General features: G+C 46.8%; 1 protein-coding gene and 1 long non-coding RNA gene across 3 annotated transcripts in view; one reads left to right on the top strand and one right to left on the bottom strand.

Annotated features, from left to right (window-relative positions):
* Positions 1-23,257, bottom strand: part of LOC109307450 — a 185,779-nt gene that overhangs the window by 118,668 nt on the left and 43,854 nt on the right. The gene's annotated exons all lie outside the window — the stretch shown is intronic.
* Positions 12,347-18,822, top strand: LOC109307434 (lysozyme C-like). The gene is made up of 5 exons (XM_019531367.1): positions 12,347-12,451; positions 15,215-15,355; positions 15,630-15,788; positions 17,377-17,455; positions 18,612-18,822. The coding sequence occupies exons 2-5, from the start codon at positions 15,217-15,219 to the stop codon at positions 18,676-18,678; spliced, it is 444 nt and encodes a 147-aa protein (XP_019386912.1). The 5' UTR covers positions 12,347-12,451; positions 15,215-15,216; the 3' UTR covers positions 18,679-18,822.

Here is a 23,257-nt window from a genome sequence, read left to right as displayed (position 1 = left end):
CTGGGCAGCAGCTCTGCAGAAAACAACCTGGGGATTACAGTGGACAATAAGCTGAATATGAGCCAACAGTGTGCCCCTGTTGCCAAGGAGGCTAACAGCATACTGGGCTGCATTGGTAAGTGTGCTGCCAGTAGGTCAAGGGAATTGATTATTCCCCTCCATTTGGCACTGGTGAGGCCACATCTGGAGTACTGTTTTCAATTTTGTGTCCCCCACTATAGAAAGGATGTGGACAAATTGGAGAGAGTCCAGCAGACGGTGACAAATATGGTGAGAGGGATGGAGCACATGACTTCTGAGGAAAGACTGAGGGAACTGGGCTTATTTAATCTAGAGCAGAGGAGACTGAGAGGGGACTTAATAGCAGCCTTCAACTATCTGAAGTGGGGTTCAAAAGAGGATGGAGCTGGACTGTTCTCAGTGGTAGCAAATGGCAAAACAAGGAGCAACAGTTTCAAGTTGCAGCAAGCAAAGTTTAGGTTACATACTAGGAAGAACTTTTTCACTAGTAGAGTAGTAAAACAGTGGAACAGGTTACCCAGAGATGTGGTGGAAGATCTGTCCTTGGAGGTTTTCAGAACTCACCTAGATGTATCTTTGGCTGGGATGATCTAGTTGGGATGGTCCTGCTTTAAGCAGGGGATTGGACTAGCTGCTCTCCTAAAATCCCTTCCAATCCTAAATTTCTATGATCCACTGGTCAAACCAGCCTATCCCCAGGTAACAGAATTAGCAAGTGGGCCAAAAAGCAGCATGAGCCTGGGGATTTCCATAAGCGGAAATTCATCTAGGTTCATATAGTCAAGAAATTACAGAAATATAAGAAAAGTAAGGCTAGAAAGGACTTGAAGGTTATCTGGTCCAAACCCTTGCCTGACAGAGACCCATTCCTATCCAAACCATTCTATACAAATCTAACATCTTAGCAAAACTTCACTGTCAACAGGTGAAGTTGATGGTGGACCTGGTCCTGCCACTGGGGATGACCTGGTGAGGGGACCGCAGGTCCTTGACCACCTGGACAATAGCGATCATCACATGCCGGAATTCACTATCTAGCACACGGTGTCAAGGGCTTATAGCAAGATTAAAGCCCTTGACTTCAGAAGGGCCAACTTCAATGAGCTTTGGAGATTAGTGGGAGAGGCACTGAAGGCCCAGAAGGTAGAGGAAATGGAAGTCCATGAGGTATGGTCATACCTTAAGGGGGCCCAAAGGATAACAGTCCCTGAGAAAAGCAAGGGGGTAAGAGTGCTCAGAAACCCCCTTGGCTCAACAAGAGCATTCAGCAATGCCTGAGGACTAAAAGGGGGGAGTACAACCAGAGGAAGGGAGGAGCTATCACCAAGGAGGAGTATTCCTCCTCAGCCCGTGAGTGTAGGAGGGCTATTAGGAAGGCCACGGCAGAGATGGAGCTCAGACTAGCATCCAGGATTAAGGACAACAAAAAGTCTTTTTTCAAGTACATTGGGAGCAAGAAGAGGGCACCAGGCAAAGCAGGGCCCCTGCAAGACTCAAATGGTAATGTTGTGGCTACGCCAGATGAGAAAGCTGATATTTTTAACAGTTTCTTTGCCTCTGTTTTCTTGAACAGGGACCAGGATATCCTCCTGCCAGAGGTAGGGCAATCTTGGGGATAGCTCTGTCAGGCCTTGGGTCAGTGCAGATGTAGTTAGAGATCTTCTGGAAGGGCTGGACATTTTTAAATCTGCAGGTCCAGATGCCCTCCACCCAAGGGTGTTGAGGGAGCTGGCAGGGGTCATCATGGAGCCCTTGGCCTGGCTATATGAGCATTTATGTTCATCCGGCCAGGTGCTGGGGGACTGGAAACTAGCTAATGTAGTCCCCATTTAAGAAAGGGAGGAAGGAGGACCCAAGTAACTATAGGCCCGTAAGCCTCACCTCAGTCCTCAGGAAGATCTTGGAGAAAATCATCAAGGATCATCTGTGGTGGGTCAGCAGGGGAGATCATGCTCAGGGGCAACCAGCATGGGTTCATCAAAGGCAGGTCCTGCCTGACCAACCTGATTACCTTTTATAACCAGGTAACTAAATCCTTGGATGGTGGTGTCGCCGTGGACAGTCTTTCTAGACTTTGACACTGTCTCTCACCCCATTCTCATTAATAAATTAAGCGACTGTGGCACTGATGCCTACACAGTTGGATGGGTAAAGAACTGGCTGATGGGGCACACCCAGAGCGTAGTGGTGGATGGGTCGTACTCAACCTGGCGAGATCTGAGCAGTGGGGTCCCCCAGGGCTCAGTCCTCGGGCCCGCACTGTTTAACATCTTCATCAGCAACTTGGACAAGGGGGTTGAAAGCACATTGTCCAGATTTGCTGATAATGCTAAGATGTGGGGCGAGGTGGGCACACTTGAAGGGAGAGAGAAGCTGCAACTAGATTTAGACAGACTACAAAATTGGGCAGATGAGAATAGGATGGGGTTCAACATAGATATATGCAGGGTGCTGCACCTTGGGAGAAGGAATCCACAACATACATACAGGCAGTTCATTACTGACTCCAAGATGAACATGAGCCACCAATGCCAGACTGCAGCCAGCAAGGCCAGTCGTACCTTGTCATGCATCCAAAGATACATCTCAAACCGGTCCAGAGAGGTGATGCACCCCCTCTATGTGACATTGGTCAGGCCGCAGTTGGAGTACTGTGTCCAGTACTGGACACTGAACTTTAAAAGGGATGTGGCCAGCCTGGAGAGGGCTCAGAGGAGGGCCACCCATTTGGTGAGAGGGCAGCAGGACATGCCCTATGAGTAGAGACTGAGGGACCTGAACCTGTTCAGCCTTGGCAAGAGGAGGCTGAGGGGGGACCTGGTGGCTGCCTACAAATCCATCAGGGGAGATCATCAGCAAATAGGAAGAGCCCTGTTCTCCCCAGCACCACCTGGGGTGACGAGGAACAATGGTAATAAGCTGGTTAGAGATCAGGAGGCAATATTTTATGGTTAGGGTGGCCAGAATTTGGAACCAACTTCCTAGGGAAGTGGTCCTCACCCCTACCTTGGGTAAATTCAAAAAGATGATCACCTGTCTGGGGTCTTGTGAGCCCAGCATTCATTTCTGCCTATGGCAGGGGGTCAGGCTAGATGATCTGTTCAGGTCCCTCCTGACCCTAGCTACTATGGAACTATGAAACTATGAAACAGTGATACAACCACAAGACATAACAACCTAGTCTGCCACAAATAAAGCAGGGGGACCACAATGGCCAATATCCCACTGCTCCAAAGGTTGTTAAACTCCTCTTTTCATAAGAGGGAGAGAGAAAGCGTCTATCACAACTATATACTGTTTCTGCCTCTATGAGGATAGTCACCTTGTCGTGGTGGACAGGCTTCCATGTTCCAATGGCCCCCAGAGCGATGCTGTCTGGAGCTCATGCTCCTGGTAAGGCCACCCATGGCGGTAAGGTCAAAGGGGGGGGGAGGGGTTCCAGACAAAAAATGATCCAAGAAGTCCCCAACAGTGGAGCAGGCAGAGGAAGGCTGTGTCCCCAGTGGCTGTGAAGGCGGAAGAAGGTGGCAATGGAGAAGTGGCCCCAGTCATCATGGTTTGCCATGCCACTTAACCTGGCCACCAACCCCCAGGACCACGTAGGCCTGACTGTGCACCAGAGTCCCCATGTTAAACATGCCACACGCAAGCTTCTGTCAGGTCCAAAAGCCCTGTGGCAATGGAGGATTGGTGATGGCGGCAGGGCTGTGATACCTGGAGGCCCCCAGCCAAGAATCTGCACAGAGGCAGTGGCTGCACAATGGTCATTGGGCACCTGTGTCGGGACAGGGTTGTCTGTCAGCAGCTGCATCTGCAACTGAGCAGTTCTTTTTAGGATACCCTCTACTTACTCTGATGGGGAGGGGACTTGAAAAGGTGTGACAAAAATAGGCTATCCCATCTCTCCTGGCTGGGAAACCACACCCAGCAGAATCACTATTCCTGTGGTCAAAATAAGAAAAAGCTAAACTTCAGAACCTGGAATGTGAGAACGCTCATCGACAACCCAAAGAGCGATCAACTGGAAAGACGAACTGCCATCGTGGCTCGGGAGCTAGCGAGGCACAACACCGATATCACTGCTTTCAGTGAAATAATGGCTCACCAGGGAGGCACAACTGAGGGAGGTCAGCGGAGGGTACACCTTGTTCTGGAAAGGGAAACCAGACTGCAACCCCCACATCCACAGAGTCGTTTTCACCATCAGTAACAAGAGCACTGATGTGCTCCCCAAACTCCCTTCAGGTGTCAATGAAAGACTAATGACCCTTCACCTGTACCTCAGCCAAAACCAATGCACCACTGTCATCAGCACATATACTCTAGCTCTGGATTCTAATGAGGAAGTCAAGGAAAGGTTCTATTCCAATCGCAACAGTGCCCTTGCCTTCATTCCCAGGGACAACAAGGTCATTCTCCTGGGCAACTTCAACACCAGGGTTGGATGTGACCACAAAATCAGGAGGAATGGCGTAGGAAAGGCCAATGCCAATGGTATCCTGCTCCTGACCAAATGCACCCTACACAGCCTGATCACAATGAACACCATCTTCTGCCAGAAAGACCAGCTCAAGACCATGTGCAGGCATCCGAGGTCAGAGCACTGGCACCTCTTGGACTACATCATAGTCTGAGGTAGAGACCTGAGGGATGTGCTTGTCACAAGAGCCACGAAGGGGTTGGAAGACTGATGGACAGTCCACCAACTTGTGCACTCAATGATGGACATCTGCCTGGCGCCAAGTCACTGGAAGACCCAGAAAGCCTCCCAGACACAGCTGAATATCACAGCTCTGAAGGACCCTAGACAGTGGGAGGAGTTTCAGGCCCAGTTATACAGTGCACTGGAGCAAGTCCCTATTGCTGATGACATCTTCATCCAGGAACACTAGGAGCAACTCAAGTCTGCTGTCCAAGACTATTGGGTTCGCATCAAAATGGAACTAGGACTGGTTTGATGCCAATGATGCTCAGATCTGCAATCTCCTTGAGCGGAAGTGTGCACCCTTCATCACCTGGCAAAGCCATCCATGAACTCGGTGAAAGACAGCAGTGTACCACCAACTGAAGGCTGTGGTCCAGCAATGCATCCATGACATGAAGAACAACTGGTAGGTGGAGAAGGCAAACCTAATTCAGGGCTATGCCGACCAGCATGACGTGTAACTTCTTCCAGGCTACCAAGTCAACCTACGGATCCTGCTCCATTGGAAAAAAAACCCTCCGATCACAGGATGGCTCCTGGCTCCTCAAGGACAATGATGCCATCCATCTGCATTGGAAGGAGCATTTCGAACTCTTCCTTAACTGGGAATCCACCGTATCAGAGGAGATCCTCCAAGCCATCCCGCAACGCCCTGTGGTGGATTCCCTTGGCAGTCCACCAACCATTGGAGAGCTGAAGTGGGCCATCCAACAGATGAAAACCAACAAAGCCTGTGGGCCAGATGGTATACCCACAGAAGTCTACCATGTTGGTGGCTTCCAGCTTACATCACAACTCTACCAGCTTATCTTCCACCTTTGGGATGAAGAGGACATCCCCAGGGATCTCAAGAATGCAACCATTGTGACCATCTACAAGAAAAGGGACAAATCTGACTATGGGAACTACAGGGGGATTTCCCTCCTATCCATTGCAAGATCCTGCCTCCCATCCTCCTGAACCACCTTCACCCCATTGCTGAGAAGCCACCCTGTGTGGCTTCCAACCATCCCAGGGCACCACAAACATGGTTTTCGTTGCCAGGTAGATCCAAGAAAAACGTTGGGAGCAAAATCAAGAACTGTTCCTCGTCTTCACTAACCTGACCAAGGCACTCAATTCCTTAAATTGTGAAGCTCTGTGGACCATCCTCCAATGCCTTGGCTGCTCACTGAAGTTTTTCACCATGCTGAGGCTACTGCATGACAACATAACTACCACTGTCCTGAGTGGAAGATCTGAAACCGACGCCTTTCGCATCTGGAATGGGGTCAAACAAGGTTATGTGATCACCCCCACCCTGTTCACCATCTACCTGACCATCATAATCCACCTCATCTGAAATGATCTACCATCTGGTGTCGGTATCCTGTATCAACTACATGGGAAGCTTGTCAATCTTGAGTGCTTCTGGGCAAAAACAAAACTCACCACCAAGGACATCCATGACCTTCAGTTTGCAGATGATTGCTGCATGATGGCTCACTCTGCACAGGATGTGCAAGTGACCTTAGATCTCTTTAATGCTTCATATAAAAGACTTGGCCTGTCCTTGAACGTCACCAAGACAAAGGTTCTCCACCAACCCTCCCCAGGCCAGCTGAACATCCCTTGTGCTAGCTAGATAGATGAGGAGGCTCTGGAGTATATGGAGCACTTTCCATACCTCGGAAGCCACTTCTCTCAACAGGCTACCATCGATGAAGAATTCCAGCACCAGGTCAGCTGTGCCAGCGTCGCCTTCTTCAAGCTGCAACAACATGTCTTCGAAAATAGAGCCCTTCGAACAAAGATCCTGGTTTACAACACTGTCATGCTGACCACCCTCCTCTACTGCAGTGAAACCTGGATTGTCTATTGACACCACATTAAGACCCTTGAGAGCTTTCACTAGCGGTGCTTGCGTCAAATCCTGGAGATCAAATGAGACGACCACCGGACCACTGCGAGCATCCTCCATGAAGCTGTGTCCACCAGCACGGAAGCCTCGCTCTTGAGAAATCAACTCCAAAGATGGGCCACTGCATCTGGATGTCCGAGAACCGCCTCTCTCGCCAGATTCTCTTTTCCCAGCTCTCCGTTAGCTAACGCTCAAAGGGCAGCCAAAGAAAACAGTACAAAGACACACTCAAGGTTGCCCTCAAGTACAGAGGCATCAACACAAATGACTGGGAGGAACAATCTGCTGACTGTTTTGGTGTTGCACCACCTGGTCTACCAAGGCACGCACCTCTTCAAGGCCCAACAACTCGATACTGAGGCGGAACTGCAGCAGCGGAAGAAGAAGGAGGCCAACCCAGGGCTGTGAATCCCACTCCCCCACGCAAAAACATACCCCCATTGCCAAAGAATGTGTATATACAGAATTAGGCTCCTCAGTCACCTAAGGACCCATCAAGATGTCATCCTCAACTCGTAGGGACTGCCAATGATGACTGTTTGGCTTCTATTCCATCTGGGAGAACACAAAACAACAACAGACTCTCCCTATGACTGAATAAGGGTGCTCGTGCCTGAAAGCTTGCAAAGAACAATTTTTCCAACTACTTAGTTGGTATAATAAAAAATATCACATTTACCCAAAGAATTTTGTCTGGCTATATCACAAATGTAGTAAGCCAGGGGTCATAACTTGTATTCCTTTCTCTGTATGTTTCTGCTCTACCGCTATTCCCTCATCCACAATGCAAATTCCACCTACAAAACAGATAATGGTAGAAATTTAAAAAAAAAAAAAAAAAAATCAAAAAACCCAATCATTACAAATAGCAAAGAGCAGACTACACGTAGGAAATAAAATTTAAAAATTAATTACTAGAATGAACAATAAAGTAAACCTTTGTTCACGGTCAGAAAGAGGCAGTTGGGATCTAATTATACAATACAATTTCTGAATAAGCAGAACCTTCAGGAATATATGCTATACAGAAATAAATCTGCTGTCTGGAAAGTAATATATCAGTAAAACCAGGAAGAACTTGGACTCCTAACAAAAAGGTATTTAGAGACTAATACTACTGTTGGCTGTCATTCAAAGCCTACCCACTGGAAAAAAAAAATATACCAATAACATGAAATGTTAATGAACAGATGATGCCGGTGGGACTGCAAACAAGGAAATGTCACAGAACTCCTATTGTAGGGCGGTCCAGTGTATTTCACTAGCCTGCCCTTGGGAAACAGAGATCAAGCATGAAAATTCTCCCTGAACTGAGAAGCAGCACATGACCTATTCCCCATTATATGGACATCCTGAAAAATATCAGGTTGCAGAGGGACTTTAGGCCTTTTGCACAGGGCAGAATTGCATATGTTCTGAGGGTCCTTACAAAGTTCCAGAAGTCTAAAAGGGAAAAATACATGTATCGTTCTGCCACTGGCCCGGCAAGCTGCCATAATCAGCAGTTGGCAGCCAGGCACAGATAAAGTTGTTTCTAGATGTTTCCCTTCCTCACATAATATAAGCAGGTGATTTCAGTGTACTAATAACTTTTAACCAAGGAGGTATTTGAATACAGACAGTGAATGGCCCCTGCTTACTATAGGAGTGGGTGACCCAGCACAGAGCATTCTGGTGATCCTAGCCTGTAGCTCTCGTGGAAAGTTTTATTCTTCTCCTTAGTTGCCAACTGAAAAATCCAGGCTAGAAAAATAAGTGGTAGGAAGCTCAGTAATTCTAGATTATCTCCTGCTCTGACACAAAATCTGCCTTGGCTCACTGCAAAGAAGTTTCCATTTATCAGTGGGAGTGTGTGAAGTGGGACCTATTTGATTCAGATTCAGTCCTAATCAGGGACAGCGATTTGATTAGTTGATTTGGATCACTGTCCCTGATTCGATTTGGCCGAATCCAAATCTGAAGATTCGATGCTAATTCACAGAATCAACGATTTGGACATAGACACAGCTTTAAATTTTTTTCTACATACCTTGAGGTAGCAGGCGCGGCTTGTGAATGCTGCAATGCTGGGGTGAATGGAGCATCCCAGAGGAGTGCAGAGGGGGCCCTCCACGTGCTCGGTGGCAAACCCAGAAGTAGACCGGAAGGACTTCTGATCCACTTCTGGGTACACTGGGGAGCACGCTAGAGGCCCCCCCTTGCCCTCCCTTCCCGGCTTGGTGACCAGCTGCGGGGCGACCCTGGATTTCCCCCCCCAGACCCAGGAGGCACCAGTTACTGAGCCAGGAGGGTGCAGGGGAACTCCCCTGGAAGTTCTTCCAGTCCACTTCCAGGTCTGCTGCTGAGCGTGCTGGGGAGCCCCCTGTGCTTCTGTGGGACACTCCATGCAACCCAGCATCGCAGCACTCATGAGCTCCTGCTAACCAGAAGGAAACACATTTAAAGCTGTCTTTATGCCCGAATCTTTCCGAATAGATTCAAAGGGATCCGATTCGAGTCAGAGAAATTAAAGGGTCCTGTAATTCAATTCAGATTCAGAGATTCGGCCACCAAATCAGGCTGAATCTCCGCTGAATTGAATCAGGGACCAAAGCTTTGCACAACCCATTTATCAGGTATATCTGAACCAGGTAGAGTGTTTCTGTGAAATCAGGTTGTACCAGGAGAGCACACCATCTTCAGTGGTCGAATTTTAGCAACTCTGCTCTTGTCTTATTTCCATATAAGCAGAGGGAGAAAGGGAGGGAGAAAAAGGACCATCATTTGTCAGTTCATTCCCAGGCTCTTAAATCATAGGGTTAGGATGGGAGTGATCTGCAGCCATCATCTCTGAAGCAGCAAAGATGAAAGTCAGACAAAATAATCCAAAGAAGTGCTTAACTGAGACTATTACGTCCCTAAGGATTTATTAGAGTTTACTTTCCTCTGACTGCTAGGAGAGACTTCGGCTGAAGTCCATTAAGCAAATTGAAAAGCTGAAGGAAAATAAACACAGATTAATAGAGATAGGAGTTTTACGAGGGAAAGGAAGCAGTTACTTCTTCTGACAAAGCTCCTGGGCTGATATTCAGATTTTAGGGCCCCCAGACTTTATAAATGGAAAAGATTGTTCTCTCCTCATTAGCCTGCTGGTAGTCATAAAAGAAAGTTAATAGCATTCTTTTCCCACCACTGAGAAGTCCTTAGAAGCTAGAGTACTAATATGATCCATAATGTTTCAGTTCAGTGCATGACATGCAGCTATTTGTTTCTTTGTTTCCAAGCAGGGAATTAAGCTGTAAATCTTGTGGTGTCACAGATACTGTACTGGCTCTCTGGCACTCTATCTCCTACTGAAACCAAAACCCATCAGAAATACTTCCCATACAATTAGGAACTTGCAAGTGAAAACAACCAGGCAGAATTAATTCCATTACCCTGGCATTTTTGTCATTAATATTTAATCCAATGGAGAAGTCTTTAAATGTTTTGAACCTTTCAGAACTTAGTAAAAATCATTTTAATCTAAGAAACTGAGCAAATTTTATCATTTCCCTGGGCTCAGTTAGAAATTTTAAAATAAAGCTCATCAACTTTGCTTGGCATTACGGAAGTACTTCTGGAAGGAAGGATCCCCACCTCTTCACTCCCATTACTTCATATTTAAATGGGTTTATTTACTCTCCATGCTAACAATACATGTACAGTGAGGTGATAAAACAATACCAAACTCATCAAAATCAGCAACTGAACCAGCTGTGCACCAAGGACCAGCTCCTCAGGTCCAGCTAAGCTGCAATATCAGAAAGGGGAGCTGGAGTGGCTCTGAGCTCCTGTCAGAGGATACAAGGAGAGAAACACGCTTTCTTTGTGCCTAGGCAAAGGTGAGGAGGACAGCACTAGATTATGTCCCTAATCAATGGTCTTAAACATGGATCTAGGAGTTTGAAAAGAGGGCTGTGGGAGATGCGGCCAGCACCACAGGGTGGCTAAAGCTCATGCCCTCGGCAGGTAGACCCCCATGTGGCAGCAGCTGTTAGGGATGTTTATGAATCCCTGAAGTAGGTAAGACTCCTTCCCCAAACCTCCAGCTCTCAGCACCCGCTCTTCCAGCGTAGGCACCTCCCCTTCCCTTCCATTCCCCCTGGGTCCTTCCAGCAGGGTGTGGCTAGGGTTTGCCTCTTGGCCCCAGCTGACCCAGGGGTGGGAGAGCCCAAGGGCTCCTGTAAGCACAGCGGGGGTGCCAGCCTTGGCTGGGGACAGCAGCAATGGTGAATGAGTACTTCACCCATTCTTCCAGGCACTCCTTCTCCCTGCCCAGTCCCCCTGGGTATCTCCTGCTGGCCAGGAGCAGGTGCTGGAAAAGGAGGCCTACTTCTGCCCCCATCTCCAGCCCAGCCCAATACCTTGAAAAGCTGCTCCCTATAGTTGGAGCCCCTGGGAAATGTGGTAGAGAGGAAGGGAACAGGGACCTGCCTGCAGCCCACCAAATTCAGCGCCCCATTCAGTCACCTCTGCAGCCCTGGGCTGCAGTGGGACGTGAGTAGCTCGACGCTTCCCCTGCTTCTGGTCAGCTAGGGACAGTGGCAGCAGGAGGCAGAGCTGCCTTTCCTCATTTGCTCACTGCTTAGCCTCCCATGTATCTCCCACCAGCCTGGGGCTCCAGCCATGCCTCAGACTCCACAGGGGACTCAGGTATCAGGGCTGTGGAGAGCTGGAGCCACAGCATATAAAACTACATTGTGGAAGGTGGATATGACTGCATCACAGCACCCCTGAGAACTGTCCATAATCTTAAGTTTAAGAAGGCACTAGACTGAGACTGGTCTGGCTTCAAGGTCAGAAACTGGCTGTGTGTCCTCGGGTAAGTACCTCCAGAGAAGATCAGCACCTAATCTGGAAAATGGGTATAATGATACTTCTTCTGTCTGCCTTGCCAAGGGACTCTCTCTCTGTGGGCCACCTCCACCCCAGAAGTACCGCCATGAAGCATGCCCTTCCCAGTTGCCATAAAAGACAAGCCTGGCCTTCCCACTTGCTCCCACTCCCACTCCACATGCACCAAGAGACTAGGGGCTGAAAGGTGAGATGGAGCATGCACTGGGTGCACACAGAGTAGAGCCCTGCAAAATGTAAAGTAACTACCTTGCTTAGAGCAGGCGTACCTCCCTTGACAACAACACTCCTGAGTGGAAGCAGACATGGCCTTCCACAACAGAAAAATTGTTGTTTGAAGTTATTCACTGAATAATTTATTTGATAACTCTTGGCCTGCATCTTGCTTACCACCCCCTCATCGTGCTGGCTTCGAGCAGGAAATGCTTTTGATGCAGGCTTTACTTAAGCCTTGGCTACATGGTATCGTTTTATGGCCTAACTGCAGCAGTGAGTAACAATGGCCAGGTGTAAATTAAGAATTCAAAATTACTTCTTTGTAAATGTTCTGCAATGGTATCTTAAAATTCTGCATTTTAGCAAATGTTGGCCAATAGGCTTATGTATAGGAGTATTTTTCAGTTTATGTGAAAATGACCCTAAAAGGGTTACACCCCCCCGCCAAAATGCAGAGGGTGGTTTGAAAAACTATCCCAGCTCTGCTACAAGCAATGTAGTGTTTTGCATTACTTAATTCTGCGACATATTTTGTAATGCAGACCGCTGAGAAAAAGTGCACTCAACACGGCCGCGTTGCATTGTTTGAATCAAGAGGGCGGCGCGCTTTGGTGGGAGAAAGTTCTAGAACAGGAGCAGTTAGACACCGAGGCAGCCAACGTCAGTTGGGAGCTTTCAGGCCAGACCATTGTGAAGGGAGCCGTGATCAGACGTTGTGAGCGAAGGACTGATAGGTATCGCTGCGATCCTTTAATTCTTCAATCTCTCTGATGCCTCCCTCCGAGGCATGGAGGAGTGTTTCGCTTTTGCTGCTGCCCTGTGTAACAGCTAAGTCCCCTGTCTGTTTCTACCCTTTTGGTCGGGCGCTTTCCACCATCATCCTGAAACATAACAGGGACTAGTTAAGTGTTTAGCTCTTAGCAGAAGCTCAAGTGCAGTCTTGCAGAGGCCAGTGCCTTCCGGTTTTAGTATTGTAGGGCAGCAGCTCCAAATCTGTGGTACGCGTACCACCAGTGGGACACCAGCAACCTGTCAGTGGTACGCGGTTAACAGATTTATTATCATTACTTTATATGACAAAAATTTGCTGGTAGTACTTAAGGTTGTATCGTTTTAAACTGGTGGTGCGCCATCTGTCAGAGTTTGGAAACTGCTGCTGTCGGGTTACCCAGTGCAAATGGGTATTTCCCTCACTGGTGGTTGGTCACCAAAGACAGGTGCCATAACCAAATGCTTAGCTGCAGCCAAGTCCTGCTGAACACCTCCTTCTGCAATGCTGCTCAACAGCTTTACACCTCTCTGCTTCCCCTGGGCTGGCATAGCTGTTCCTTCCTCTCTCTCCAACATGTCCTCTATACACAGGACAGGATAGGGCCAGGTATAACAGTATATTCCTTAACTGATTGATAATGCCACACTTCTACTTGCTTTGTGCTGATAGAGCAGTGCCAAGCAGATGAAACAAGGGAGCTAAAAATAAAAAAATAAAAAAATCAGGCCCTGTTCATGTAAGTCCAGTAACTATTAAATGCAATACAATAGTCCCAGTATTGCTAGGTTGTTTTTTTCCCCCCCATTTTCATGGTGGCAGGTCCTAAGAAAACGAGCATAAGGGAGAAGAAAAGGAACATCTTTTAATATCCAGAACTGTCTCCCTCAGCACCAAAATACCACAATGAAATGAAGAAAGTCAAGTCATTTTTAACAACCGTGCATTGATGGGTTTTATAGATCCAGTGTTAAAACTAAGGTAGAAAATACAGGAATTTGGTAACCTGACAAATTCCCAGGGATCCACTAAGAAATTCTCATAGAATATCTCAAGCTAGAACAAGAGGAAACGAGGTATCTGAACAACAACAAAAAAACAGCAGAAAAGTATATTCAGTCACATGAGTTTGAGGAAAATCATAATTTGAAGAATAGAAATGAGGGACATCAAAGAAACACAAGAGTACTCTAACACTTTTAGCGCAAAGGCTTTCTTAACCCATATCAATTTGCTCTCCAATTTCATAAGATTTCTTCCCACTTCCCTCCCTCCTGTCCCTAGCCCGTGTGGAAGAAATTACACATAAGCTGGTATAAGCAGTCAGAAACTGTTTTAAACCTGAAACAGAACAGAAGTTCAGTGCATATAGACTGGTTTCAAAATGGTGAAATCAATTTAAGATAGACCAGGATGGATGTAGTCTCAAATTGAATCACTTTAGGTTAGACTGGTCTATCAAACTTCTGTTCCAGATCCCTTTCTGAAACAAGTTAGGTCACAGTCCTCCAGCATCCCAGGATACACTGTAGCCCACTGCTAACCCTTGCTATCAGGGCAGGCTTGCCTCTGCCTGATGTCCTCTGGTCCAGCTCAGCTGGGTGGCCTTCCCCCAGGCTGTCACAGAGCTGAGGCAGCAAAGCCTCTGCACCCCAGACCAGCCAGTAGCAACATGGGGGTGAGCAAGGGGGGACCCCCCCACCCCAAGCTGGGGTCTGTACATGGGAGGGAAGCCCCTGAGGCTGGGGGCTTTCCTCCCATGCAGCCCAGCTCCACCAAGCATCAAATGTCCGTCCCCCCCCACACCTCTCAGCCATCAGTGGGGGAGGGGATGGACAGATTTTCTGCCTGCCAGGGCTGGGCTGCCCTTCCCCTCCCACAACAACCCTCCCCCCCATGTAGACTGGAACTGGGCAGGAAGGTCCATTCCCCCATCCCACCCCCATGGCTGAGGCACAGGGGAATTTTAAGGGGGCAGAGATGGGAGGCATGTACGAGCCTCTCCTGCCTTCTAGCCTTAGCCACTGCAGACATCTGCCTACCTTCGGCAATGGGAGAGTGAACATGAGCTCTATTTCTTAACAGTGCAATCTATATGCAGCTTAGAAAAACCTGTGCAGATTGGATCAATTCCACCTTGGGCCTTTGGACTGTCTGTATTTAGCCATACTCCCCAAGCCAAGCACTAGGAAAAAAAACAGTTGGTTGCTCAAGTTTCCCTGCAGCTCTGTAGGAAAGGTCAAAATCCCATCGTATAAAAAGGGAAACAACAGGCTTGCTAGGAGTGGGAACAGGTATGAAGGGGAGAGAGAGAGAGTGACTTTGCTCTGCCAGGGCTCGCCTTTCCCAGGTGCACCATACTTGTCAGGCTTCCAGTTCCCAGGAGACATCTGACCCTTCACCATGAGAAAACTGGCTGTGATGTTCCAAAGCCTTAAGCCTCTGTGTTTTCTACGTCTACACTAATAAAACCTGTTAGACTTCTAGATTGTCCAATATTTGATGCGTGTATGTGCCCGTACATTCACTGCATATGCAGGGACACCTCTGAGGGCCAAATTATAGCAGTGGGAGCTTACGACAGCTGCGGTGGGAAAGTTCTGTCCTGGTTTATCTCAGAGCCAATCCTTCCAGTCAGTACCTGTGATGGGGTGAGATGATTGCCTGTGTGCACTTTCCTTTCTGGTACTTAATCCTTATCACTGCTTCTCAACAATATATTCTGCAGAGATGAAGGCTCTTGCACTTCTGCTCCTGTCCGGCTGCCTAATTGTGGCCAATGAAGCCAAAGTGTTTAGCCGATGTGAACTAGCCTACAAGCTACAAGAAGCTGGAATGGATGGGTATGAGGGGTACAGCCTTGCCAACTGTGAGTTTCAGCGCTCTCCCATCCCACACTTCTTTACCTTCTCTCTGATTTTATGTCCCCATGCCCAAACTTCCTCCCCTCAAATCCATTCCACACTCCTTTCCCTTTGCCATTTTTCATATTCCCCCTATTGACAGACCATCTCCCACCTCTATGTCTTTCCTCATCTTTTTCCTGGGTTTTGTCCTCACACATTCCCGCATGTGCCCTTGTTTCTCTCTCTCTAAAGACAGCCCCTGATGTGGGCACTGATTATGTTCTGACCTTGTGCCAGGGATCTGCATGGCATTCTTTGAGAGTGGATTCAACTCAGCAGCAGAGGATGACAATGCAGATGGCAGCACCGACTATGGCATCTTCCAGATCAACAGCCGCGTGTGGTGCAACAATCACCGAAGCCCCACTGAGAACCTCTGCTACATGCCTTGCACTGGTGCTGTATAAATTTCCACATGGTGCCACTCTGGGTGTGGGGCAGAAAGCCCTTAACTGGGAGGGTTTAGGGTCAAGGGTATGAGTGGGAAAACACATCCTTCTCTTCAGTTGCCTCGTGGTGAAGGGGAGGACAATAGCCTTGGGCTGTATCATGTAGATGCTCTTTTAAGATGGGGAAACTCCCAGAACAGCCCCCAGAAAGTGTTTTCCTGGGAAGCCACACTGCATGGGATGGTATGGGGATGGAAAGTTTAGAGCCAGAACAGAAATTAAGCATAGTATGAGATATAGGGATATGCAAGCCATATCATGACATAAAATCATTGTGCCTTTCACCCAACAGTGTTAAAGAATTTCACAGATTTGAATTAATTCAGCCTCCCAGCAAATCTGGAGAAACAGTATTAATACCTCAATTACATGGAAAGTTTAATTATATTACAATTACAGGTACTCCTCACTTAATGTCGTCCCAGCTAACATTATTACGTCGCTGATCTATTAGAGCACATACTCATTTAAAAACTTGTTTAAAGTCGCGCAATGTTCAGTTATAACAGTGTTTGGCCACTGCCTGCTAGCAGGTAACAACTGGGACGTAACTGGATTTGCTTAACATTGTTTCATTTAAAGTCGCATTTTTCAAGAACATAATTACGACGTTAAGCGAGCAGTAGCTGTAACTTGACTCTCTCAGCCATTTCCCCTCCTACCCACACACTTGCTTGTTCCAGCTACTACACCAGAAACTGCCTCCACTGAAAAGTAGCAGGGCCAGGTGACCTGAGGCAGGATATGGCTGTATATACTTCCAGTTCCTGTTCATACTGAAAGGATTCTCTTCCTGGCCTTTCTGGACAGGCAGGAGCCCTAGACTTTCTCAGCCCCCCATCAGTGCTCCTTCAGACTCTTCTCTCTGTATGGACTGACAGGTAGAGCGAGTAATCCCTATCAAGTGAGCAGCTCCTCCCCCTCAAGATCCAGGCACGCAGTCTGTCTTACTGGATACACTGTCCCCATACCTAATCTTCCCTATGCTCAGAGGCCTTCAACAGCTCTTTCCTGTAGTGATCTCTGCCCATTCAGACTAGCCTCACATTCTCTGCTCCTCCCTGACCTCTCTCTCCTCACCACTTCATTCTCCCTCTTCCATATTTTGTCTCTCTCAGCCCATCCCTATCCTGCTACTTCCTCTCCTGCTCTCAGTCTCTCTCCTCTCTCCAATTCTCTTTATCCTATCTCTTGCTTTGTACATATGAATGGTGGAGGCCACAGCCAACCTCTCCACACCTAGACTGTAGATCATTCTTCTACGTGCACAAGAGGAATGGAGGATTCTACCTGCCAAGAGTCAGACAACATAGAGGCTACTGCTGATCTGGAGTCTCTTGATTCTTTCTGCTCTGATACTGCAGCAGGGATACCAAGCCCCTGCTTAGCACTACTGGGAGAGCACTTGGTAGGTCAGCCAATAGGGCTCACAGCTGGGCAGGGAGTTTTGCTTTTGACTCGCATGTATGCTACCTTTGAATCTCCCAAAATAAACACCCGCTCCCAAAATAAACACCCGCTCGCACTCTTTGCAGATTTGTTGTCAAGTGACATAACTGATGACATCATCTGTGCCAAAAGAATTGTGAAAGACCCAAAAGGAATGGATGCCTGGTAAGGGGAATTCTGGGAAAGGGACAGAGGAAAATTGTCGGGTACATATATCTGTGTGGTCACCAGAAGTCCCACACCTGTTTGTACCAAAATAATAGACTTATCCCTAGTATCCTGACTTAGTTCCTGTTTGAAGAACAACATTTTACCTTCAGATAAGCAAGGGCATGCTTCATGGCAGTCCTTCTGGAATGGAGGTGGTATGGACATGCCCACAGAGAGAGTCCCTGGGCAAGGCAGGCAAAAGAAGTATTATTACATCCATTTTACAGCTTGGGCACCAATCACTCTCTGCAGGTAGTTAGTTACTCAAGGACACACAGTAAGTCTCTGACTCTGAAGCTAAACTAGTCTTTGTCTAGTGCCTGCAGTTTCAACTGGACCCATTATCTTTCTGCATTTCCCGTGGTGCAGTGCTGCTGTGCATGTGTCACCAGAGAGGCAGAATCATTTAAGAGGGGTCGCAGTAATACCAATATACTACAGAAACTGTACATTACCTTGCCATACTGCCAGTTACACCTCTAATGGAGCGTGTTCTACCACCCTTACCTTGAGTAATATATTACTGTTTAGGTTTTTCATTTAAGGGGGGCTACTTAATGGTAAATATTTGGTTTGAGTAAGGGTAGCAGAAACTAGCCTTATGATTCTGAATCTAGGCCTGATGTGAGAAAGATTTTATGACAACGGTGCACAGCTTCAGCTGAGTTCCTCAAGCCCTAGATGGATAAATGAATTATACAGTTTAAAAAGTGTACAGTCCATCCATGGTAACCATTTCATGTGTCCACACTATCTCCCTGTAAGTGAAGTCACAACTGGGCAGTTTACTCCCGAATGATAAAACTAGTTGAAGTATCACAGAATAGTTTCCCACTTCCAACTTATATGAAACAGTTATCACACATCAGTTGATAAGTGCTGCACTCCACTCTAACCCCCTTCCCCCGCCCCACACACACACTTTTAACTCAGTTTAATTTTCTGTTCATGTCAAACATCCTAAACCAAGAATCCTCTCCTGGGTTTTACTTTGTTAGATTCCTGCCTGTTCCTCATTTTGACAGACTCCTGAAAAGTATTTGATTATTAAACATGAATAACATAGTAATAATGTAACTGCATTTCTTCTCTTTGCTTTCTTCTTCTTCAGGGCGGACTGGACAATGCATTGCAAGGGGCGAGACCTGTCTGAATGGGTGGATGGATGCAACCTGTGAAAAAGGCATCAGCCTGGCTCTGCTATGACTAATCAGGGCTGTCTATGTTTTCCTGAAAAGGGAATGTCTGTCTTTCTGTGAATCACTTCTGGCAGTTCATATTTACAAACAAAATCCACTTTACAAACCAGAAATTAAAAAAAATAAAATTGACCTAAAAGATTTTTTTTAAAACAAAATAGATGTATTATTTTTTTTAAATTCTTACTCAGCTTTTTGTCTTCAGATCAGACTTAGTATATATAACACTCAAAAGATTTTTCCCAGCTCAGCTGTAAGAGTCTCTGAAGATGTAGCTGATAGGCCAGGCTGTGGATGAAGCAAATTGTTTTGGGCAGATGGGTTCTTTGGAGTTTTCACAGAAAGTCAGTTGGGAAGCCGAAAAGGAAGGTGTGCAAGACTGGTCACATAACAAACAAAGCATATTTACAAGTATAAAAAATGATAAAAAAAAATATGGTATGTTCTTAATGGGAGCTGTGTAAGACCCCCAAATATTTTTATAAACTATTTATGAAAGTCCAAATGCTGCACAATTCAATATCACAATTACATATGCTTGCATTTGAAATATGCAAAAAAATACAATGCACATTAAATCAATTTTCAAGTAATTAAAAAGAAAAATGTTAAACTGGTCTACTATTTAGAAGAATTCAACTATGAAGCAAGCACTGCAGATTCCACAGCCACCCCATGTAGGAAAGCAATGCCTCAAATTGGCTCCAGGTGAGCCATATAAAATATTTTGTGCTAGTTGTTGCAGAGTCGTATACAATATTTTGTTCTAGTTGTGCTAGTAAGTTCCACTGATTCTAAGTACTTGTATTGTGTCCTGATTCTAATGGAAGCCAACAGGAGTTTTGCTATTGGTGCCCCCAGCATATTAGTAAAGTTTCTAGTATATTTGTAACTGTAGAGAAAAGCGTTGTTTCATATGTGATGAGGTAGCTCACCATCTGCAACCCCCTTTTAAAAATTCTAGATCCACCCATGTTAAAAGCCTTACAATTTTTACAGAAAGACCAGAGTTAAAGAGTAAGTGTCCCAGGTGGCTGCATCCATATCTAAGAATTGGTTGCACCTGGTTATTTACTTTAAACTCTTTGGAAAATGCTTAACTACCACAAAGTAGTTTTCACCATGAGGAGGGTGAAAAAATTAGAGCCACCATCCTGCTATACAGGGTTTGGTCTAAAGGAAAATCTCAGCTTCAAACAACCCCAAACTTCAGAGGCTTTGAAATCCAACCCCAGATCCAAATCTGAAAGCCTGGGGCTGAAACTTAGATATTTAATGAGAATCATTTCACAATAGACCCTTCTTGTAAAACAAGCTCCAGATCCTAATCCACATGAACTTTAGTATGTGGGAGATCCAAATACTGCATCCAGACTTTGGAGGAGGCAGATTTCCATCTCACTAGGCACAGTACCCTGGCTTAAGCACCATATTCTCTGATATGATTTGCTTTGCAGACCTTGGTTGCATATTTTGCACATGTTCTGCAGACATTTGAAGCTATATAATACTGAGCGTTGCACAGTAGTTCTAAGGCTGAAGCAGATGTTGAAAAATGATAGAATTCTGTGAACTTTCTGATGTCATCAAGTGCAGCCATCTCAAAAGACATGTAAAAAAATCTCTTCTGAGAATCTGTACAGCTAGATAGATACCCCTTTTATTGTTTTTGTATAGAGCAATGGGGACACTGAGTGATTCCTTTGGGTAATGAGTGACCGACTAAGTGACTGATCTGCCCATCCCCTTTAGGTATGTAAGGGAAAACTGTAGTCTGATTCACTTTTACTTGGAATTGGAGTAAAGAACTCACTTTCAACCTTAGCCATCTGTAATCTCAAAGGACCTACAGAATGCATTTTCCTTGTTTTCTGTGTTGAAACCACATTTTCCATTCACTTCTATGGCTAACACTTGCTAGGTTTTCAATCTGATTACCAGATTTCCACAGCATTTCAAAACCCATAAACCTTCTGATGACACGAGTCTTCTAGGTAGCTTGGCAAGCACTAGTGCTTGAGCTACCTAACTACTAAAAGACCTTGCCAGCACACTTGGACAACAGGAGCCATGAGGTCATCTACAGACACATTTTAGGGAGGCATGAAATCTCCTACCAAGACGAATTACATAGAGGGCCTGATTCTGTTCCCCAGTGAAATCAAAGAAAGCTTTGCCACTGACATCAATAGAAACAGCACTGACCCTGAACAGTATGTCATCACACAGCAGCACATGGCTTCAGTGCACTTCAGAATTTCCATTATCTACCCCATCCTTCAGAAGTTTATAACTTGGACACGACTATTCACTTGGCAAACATCTCAGCCTGCAAGCAAATTAGGGGATTTGTTTTTAACATTTTTTCCACACACAAAGTCATCTTGGACGTGTCTAAGTTGAGGGCTGCTATATATAGATGTTTACCAGTTTCACAGGATTTCTTGCACTATCCTAACTTAATGATTTCATCCCCTTTTAAAGGGAAACTGCAACATAAATTAATGGCTCTCCTAAGCACTACATCTAATTACACACTGGCTTAAGTCACTAACAAACGGAACAATGAACAGGCAGGAAGCTACTGCAATAAGGTGTTCACTCCTGCTACTTTAACTCTTACAAATAAAGCTGATGGAAATTAGTGGGACAGTCTGGCTGCATCACAAATTGCAGGATTGATTCCAGGAAGTGCCTCTCCCATGTACAGAGCTGCAGCACAAGATTCTTGCAAAGATGTTGCTGCAAGTTAACTGAATGAATCTGGTGAAGTCGTTCAAGGCTATCATCCTTTCTGAACCTCAGCACTTGGGTAAGAATTAAGGCTTGGGTGTCTGTTTTTGTTAGGAAGAGAAATCGATCATGGAGTCATGTACTTCTTTAATGCAATACTATTTATGAATGGTATGCAAAGTCCTGCTTCCCTGAATACAGAAGAATCATGAGATGGATCTGGGAGCAAAGTCTCTTAGCCCATACTCTGTCCAAGAAGCTGAATCTTGGCTACTTTTTTGGGCTACCTGCCCAGTCCTTATTTGGTGGTCTCCTTGGCCCATCTGTTTCTTTGGTGTTTCTCTCTCAGACACAAATGCACACACACATGCATGCACACCATACTTCAGCTCCATCAAGCAATACTCCAGCCCTTGTATGTGCTGTCAGGCTCAGGGTTGCCAACTATCTATTAAAAAAAGACATGTCCATAAAAAACTAACAGTGTTACACATTAGCTTAAAGATGTGTTAAGAGCTCTTAAAACAGGAGTGTCCATACACTAGAGCAGGCTGACAAAAGTTAAGTGCCTCCGAGATAGTCCTTTTCCAGAGGGGACTACCTGTAGCGCATCTTGGGTAGCTTGTGTTGCAGTTATGCTACACTGCTCCATAGGGCCAAAATGAGTTAGGAAAAGTTCTTTAGCATCCCAGGAGGAACCGCCTCCAGCCATTCCCAGGTAGATGCTCTTTCTTCCTCCAGTGACAGTGGTAAGAATGCCCACCCACTCCCCTCTGCTTCAGTTACAGGCACCCCCTCACCCCTGGGGCTCCCCCCATCCCCCTGTCCCTTAGGACTTCCTCCCCTGCCCCACCTCAGCCCTCATGGCTAACCGTTCCCCCCATGACTCCCACCTCCCAGCATCTGTGGCTGCTAGCACTGTTATGGGCGGAGAGGCAGGGAAGGAAAACCCACCTACGTGCTGCCACTGTTGCCAGTGCTCTCCATTGTAGAGGGTAGGGTCCCCTTCCCTGCCCAGTCCCCCAGGACAGTGCTGGCAGCCATAGGTGAGCGGGGAGCTGCTGGCAGGGAGGTAGTGAAGTGGGATCTAGGGTAAGCAGGGATCAATCCAGGGCAACAGATGAAGTCCACAAGGGTAGGCAGGTGTGATCCAGGCCAGTGGAGACCCAGTCTGGGTAGGCAGGTGCTGGCAGGCCTGATGCAAGCTGTCAAGAGCTGGCAGGCTCCTGATCTGGGCCACAGACCCCATCCCTAGGACATACCCTGCCCCAGAAAGCAAGTGAGCTGGGCATGCACAGAGCCACCTTGGCAGCTCTGGCCCATATCCCTGCTCATTAGCTTTCCAAGGGCAGTTCAGCTCAGTGCACATTACAGAGGATGTTAACCCTTAGTGTAAGACCAATGACAGTGTAGCAGGCTTGCCTTTTGGAGCTTGGGTTGAGTCCCAGGCTCAAAATCTTGCTGTTTGGACTGGTGGAGCCCATCCACCAATCAGGAGGCAATGAGAGCAGCTGTCACACCCCTTTCCTGAGGGGTGGGGGAAAGGAGTTCCCACCCACCCCAGACCTGATTGAAGACTGCAACACTCAGGTCCAGAAGACTTCAGGGGCGGAGCCCTGGAGAGTATAAGAGCAGCTGCATGCCCAGTATGAGGGAACACCTATGGGACAGAGAAAAGAGAAGACAGGGGCTTAGAAGAGCTGAGGAGAGCTGCTCAGCAGGGCGAAGCAGTAGCCCAGAAGTACCCCTGAAGACTTCCATCAGCGGGGAATGGTGGACAGCTCCAGCAGCTAGGCTTTTGGTGTGCAGGACGGCGCATGGCGTC

Source organism: Crocodylus porosus, unplaced genomic scaffold (assembly GCF_001723895.1).
Source record: "Crocodylus porosus isolate Cpor-Errol unplaced genomic scaffold, CroPor_comp1, whole genome shotgun sequence".
Lineage (NCBI taxonomy): Eukaryota > Metazoa > Chordata > Crocodylia > Crocodylidae > Crocodylus > Crocodylus porosus.
This window is presented reverse-complemented; position numbering and strand designations above follow the sequence as displayed.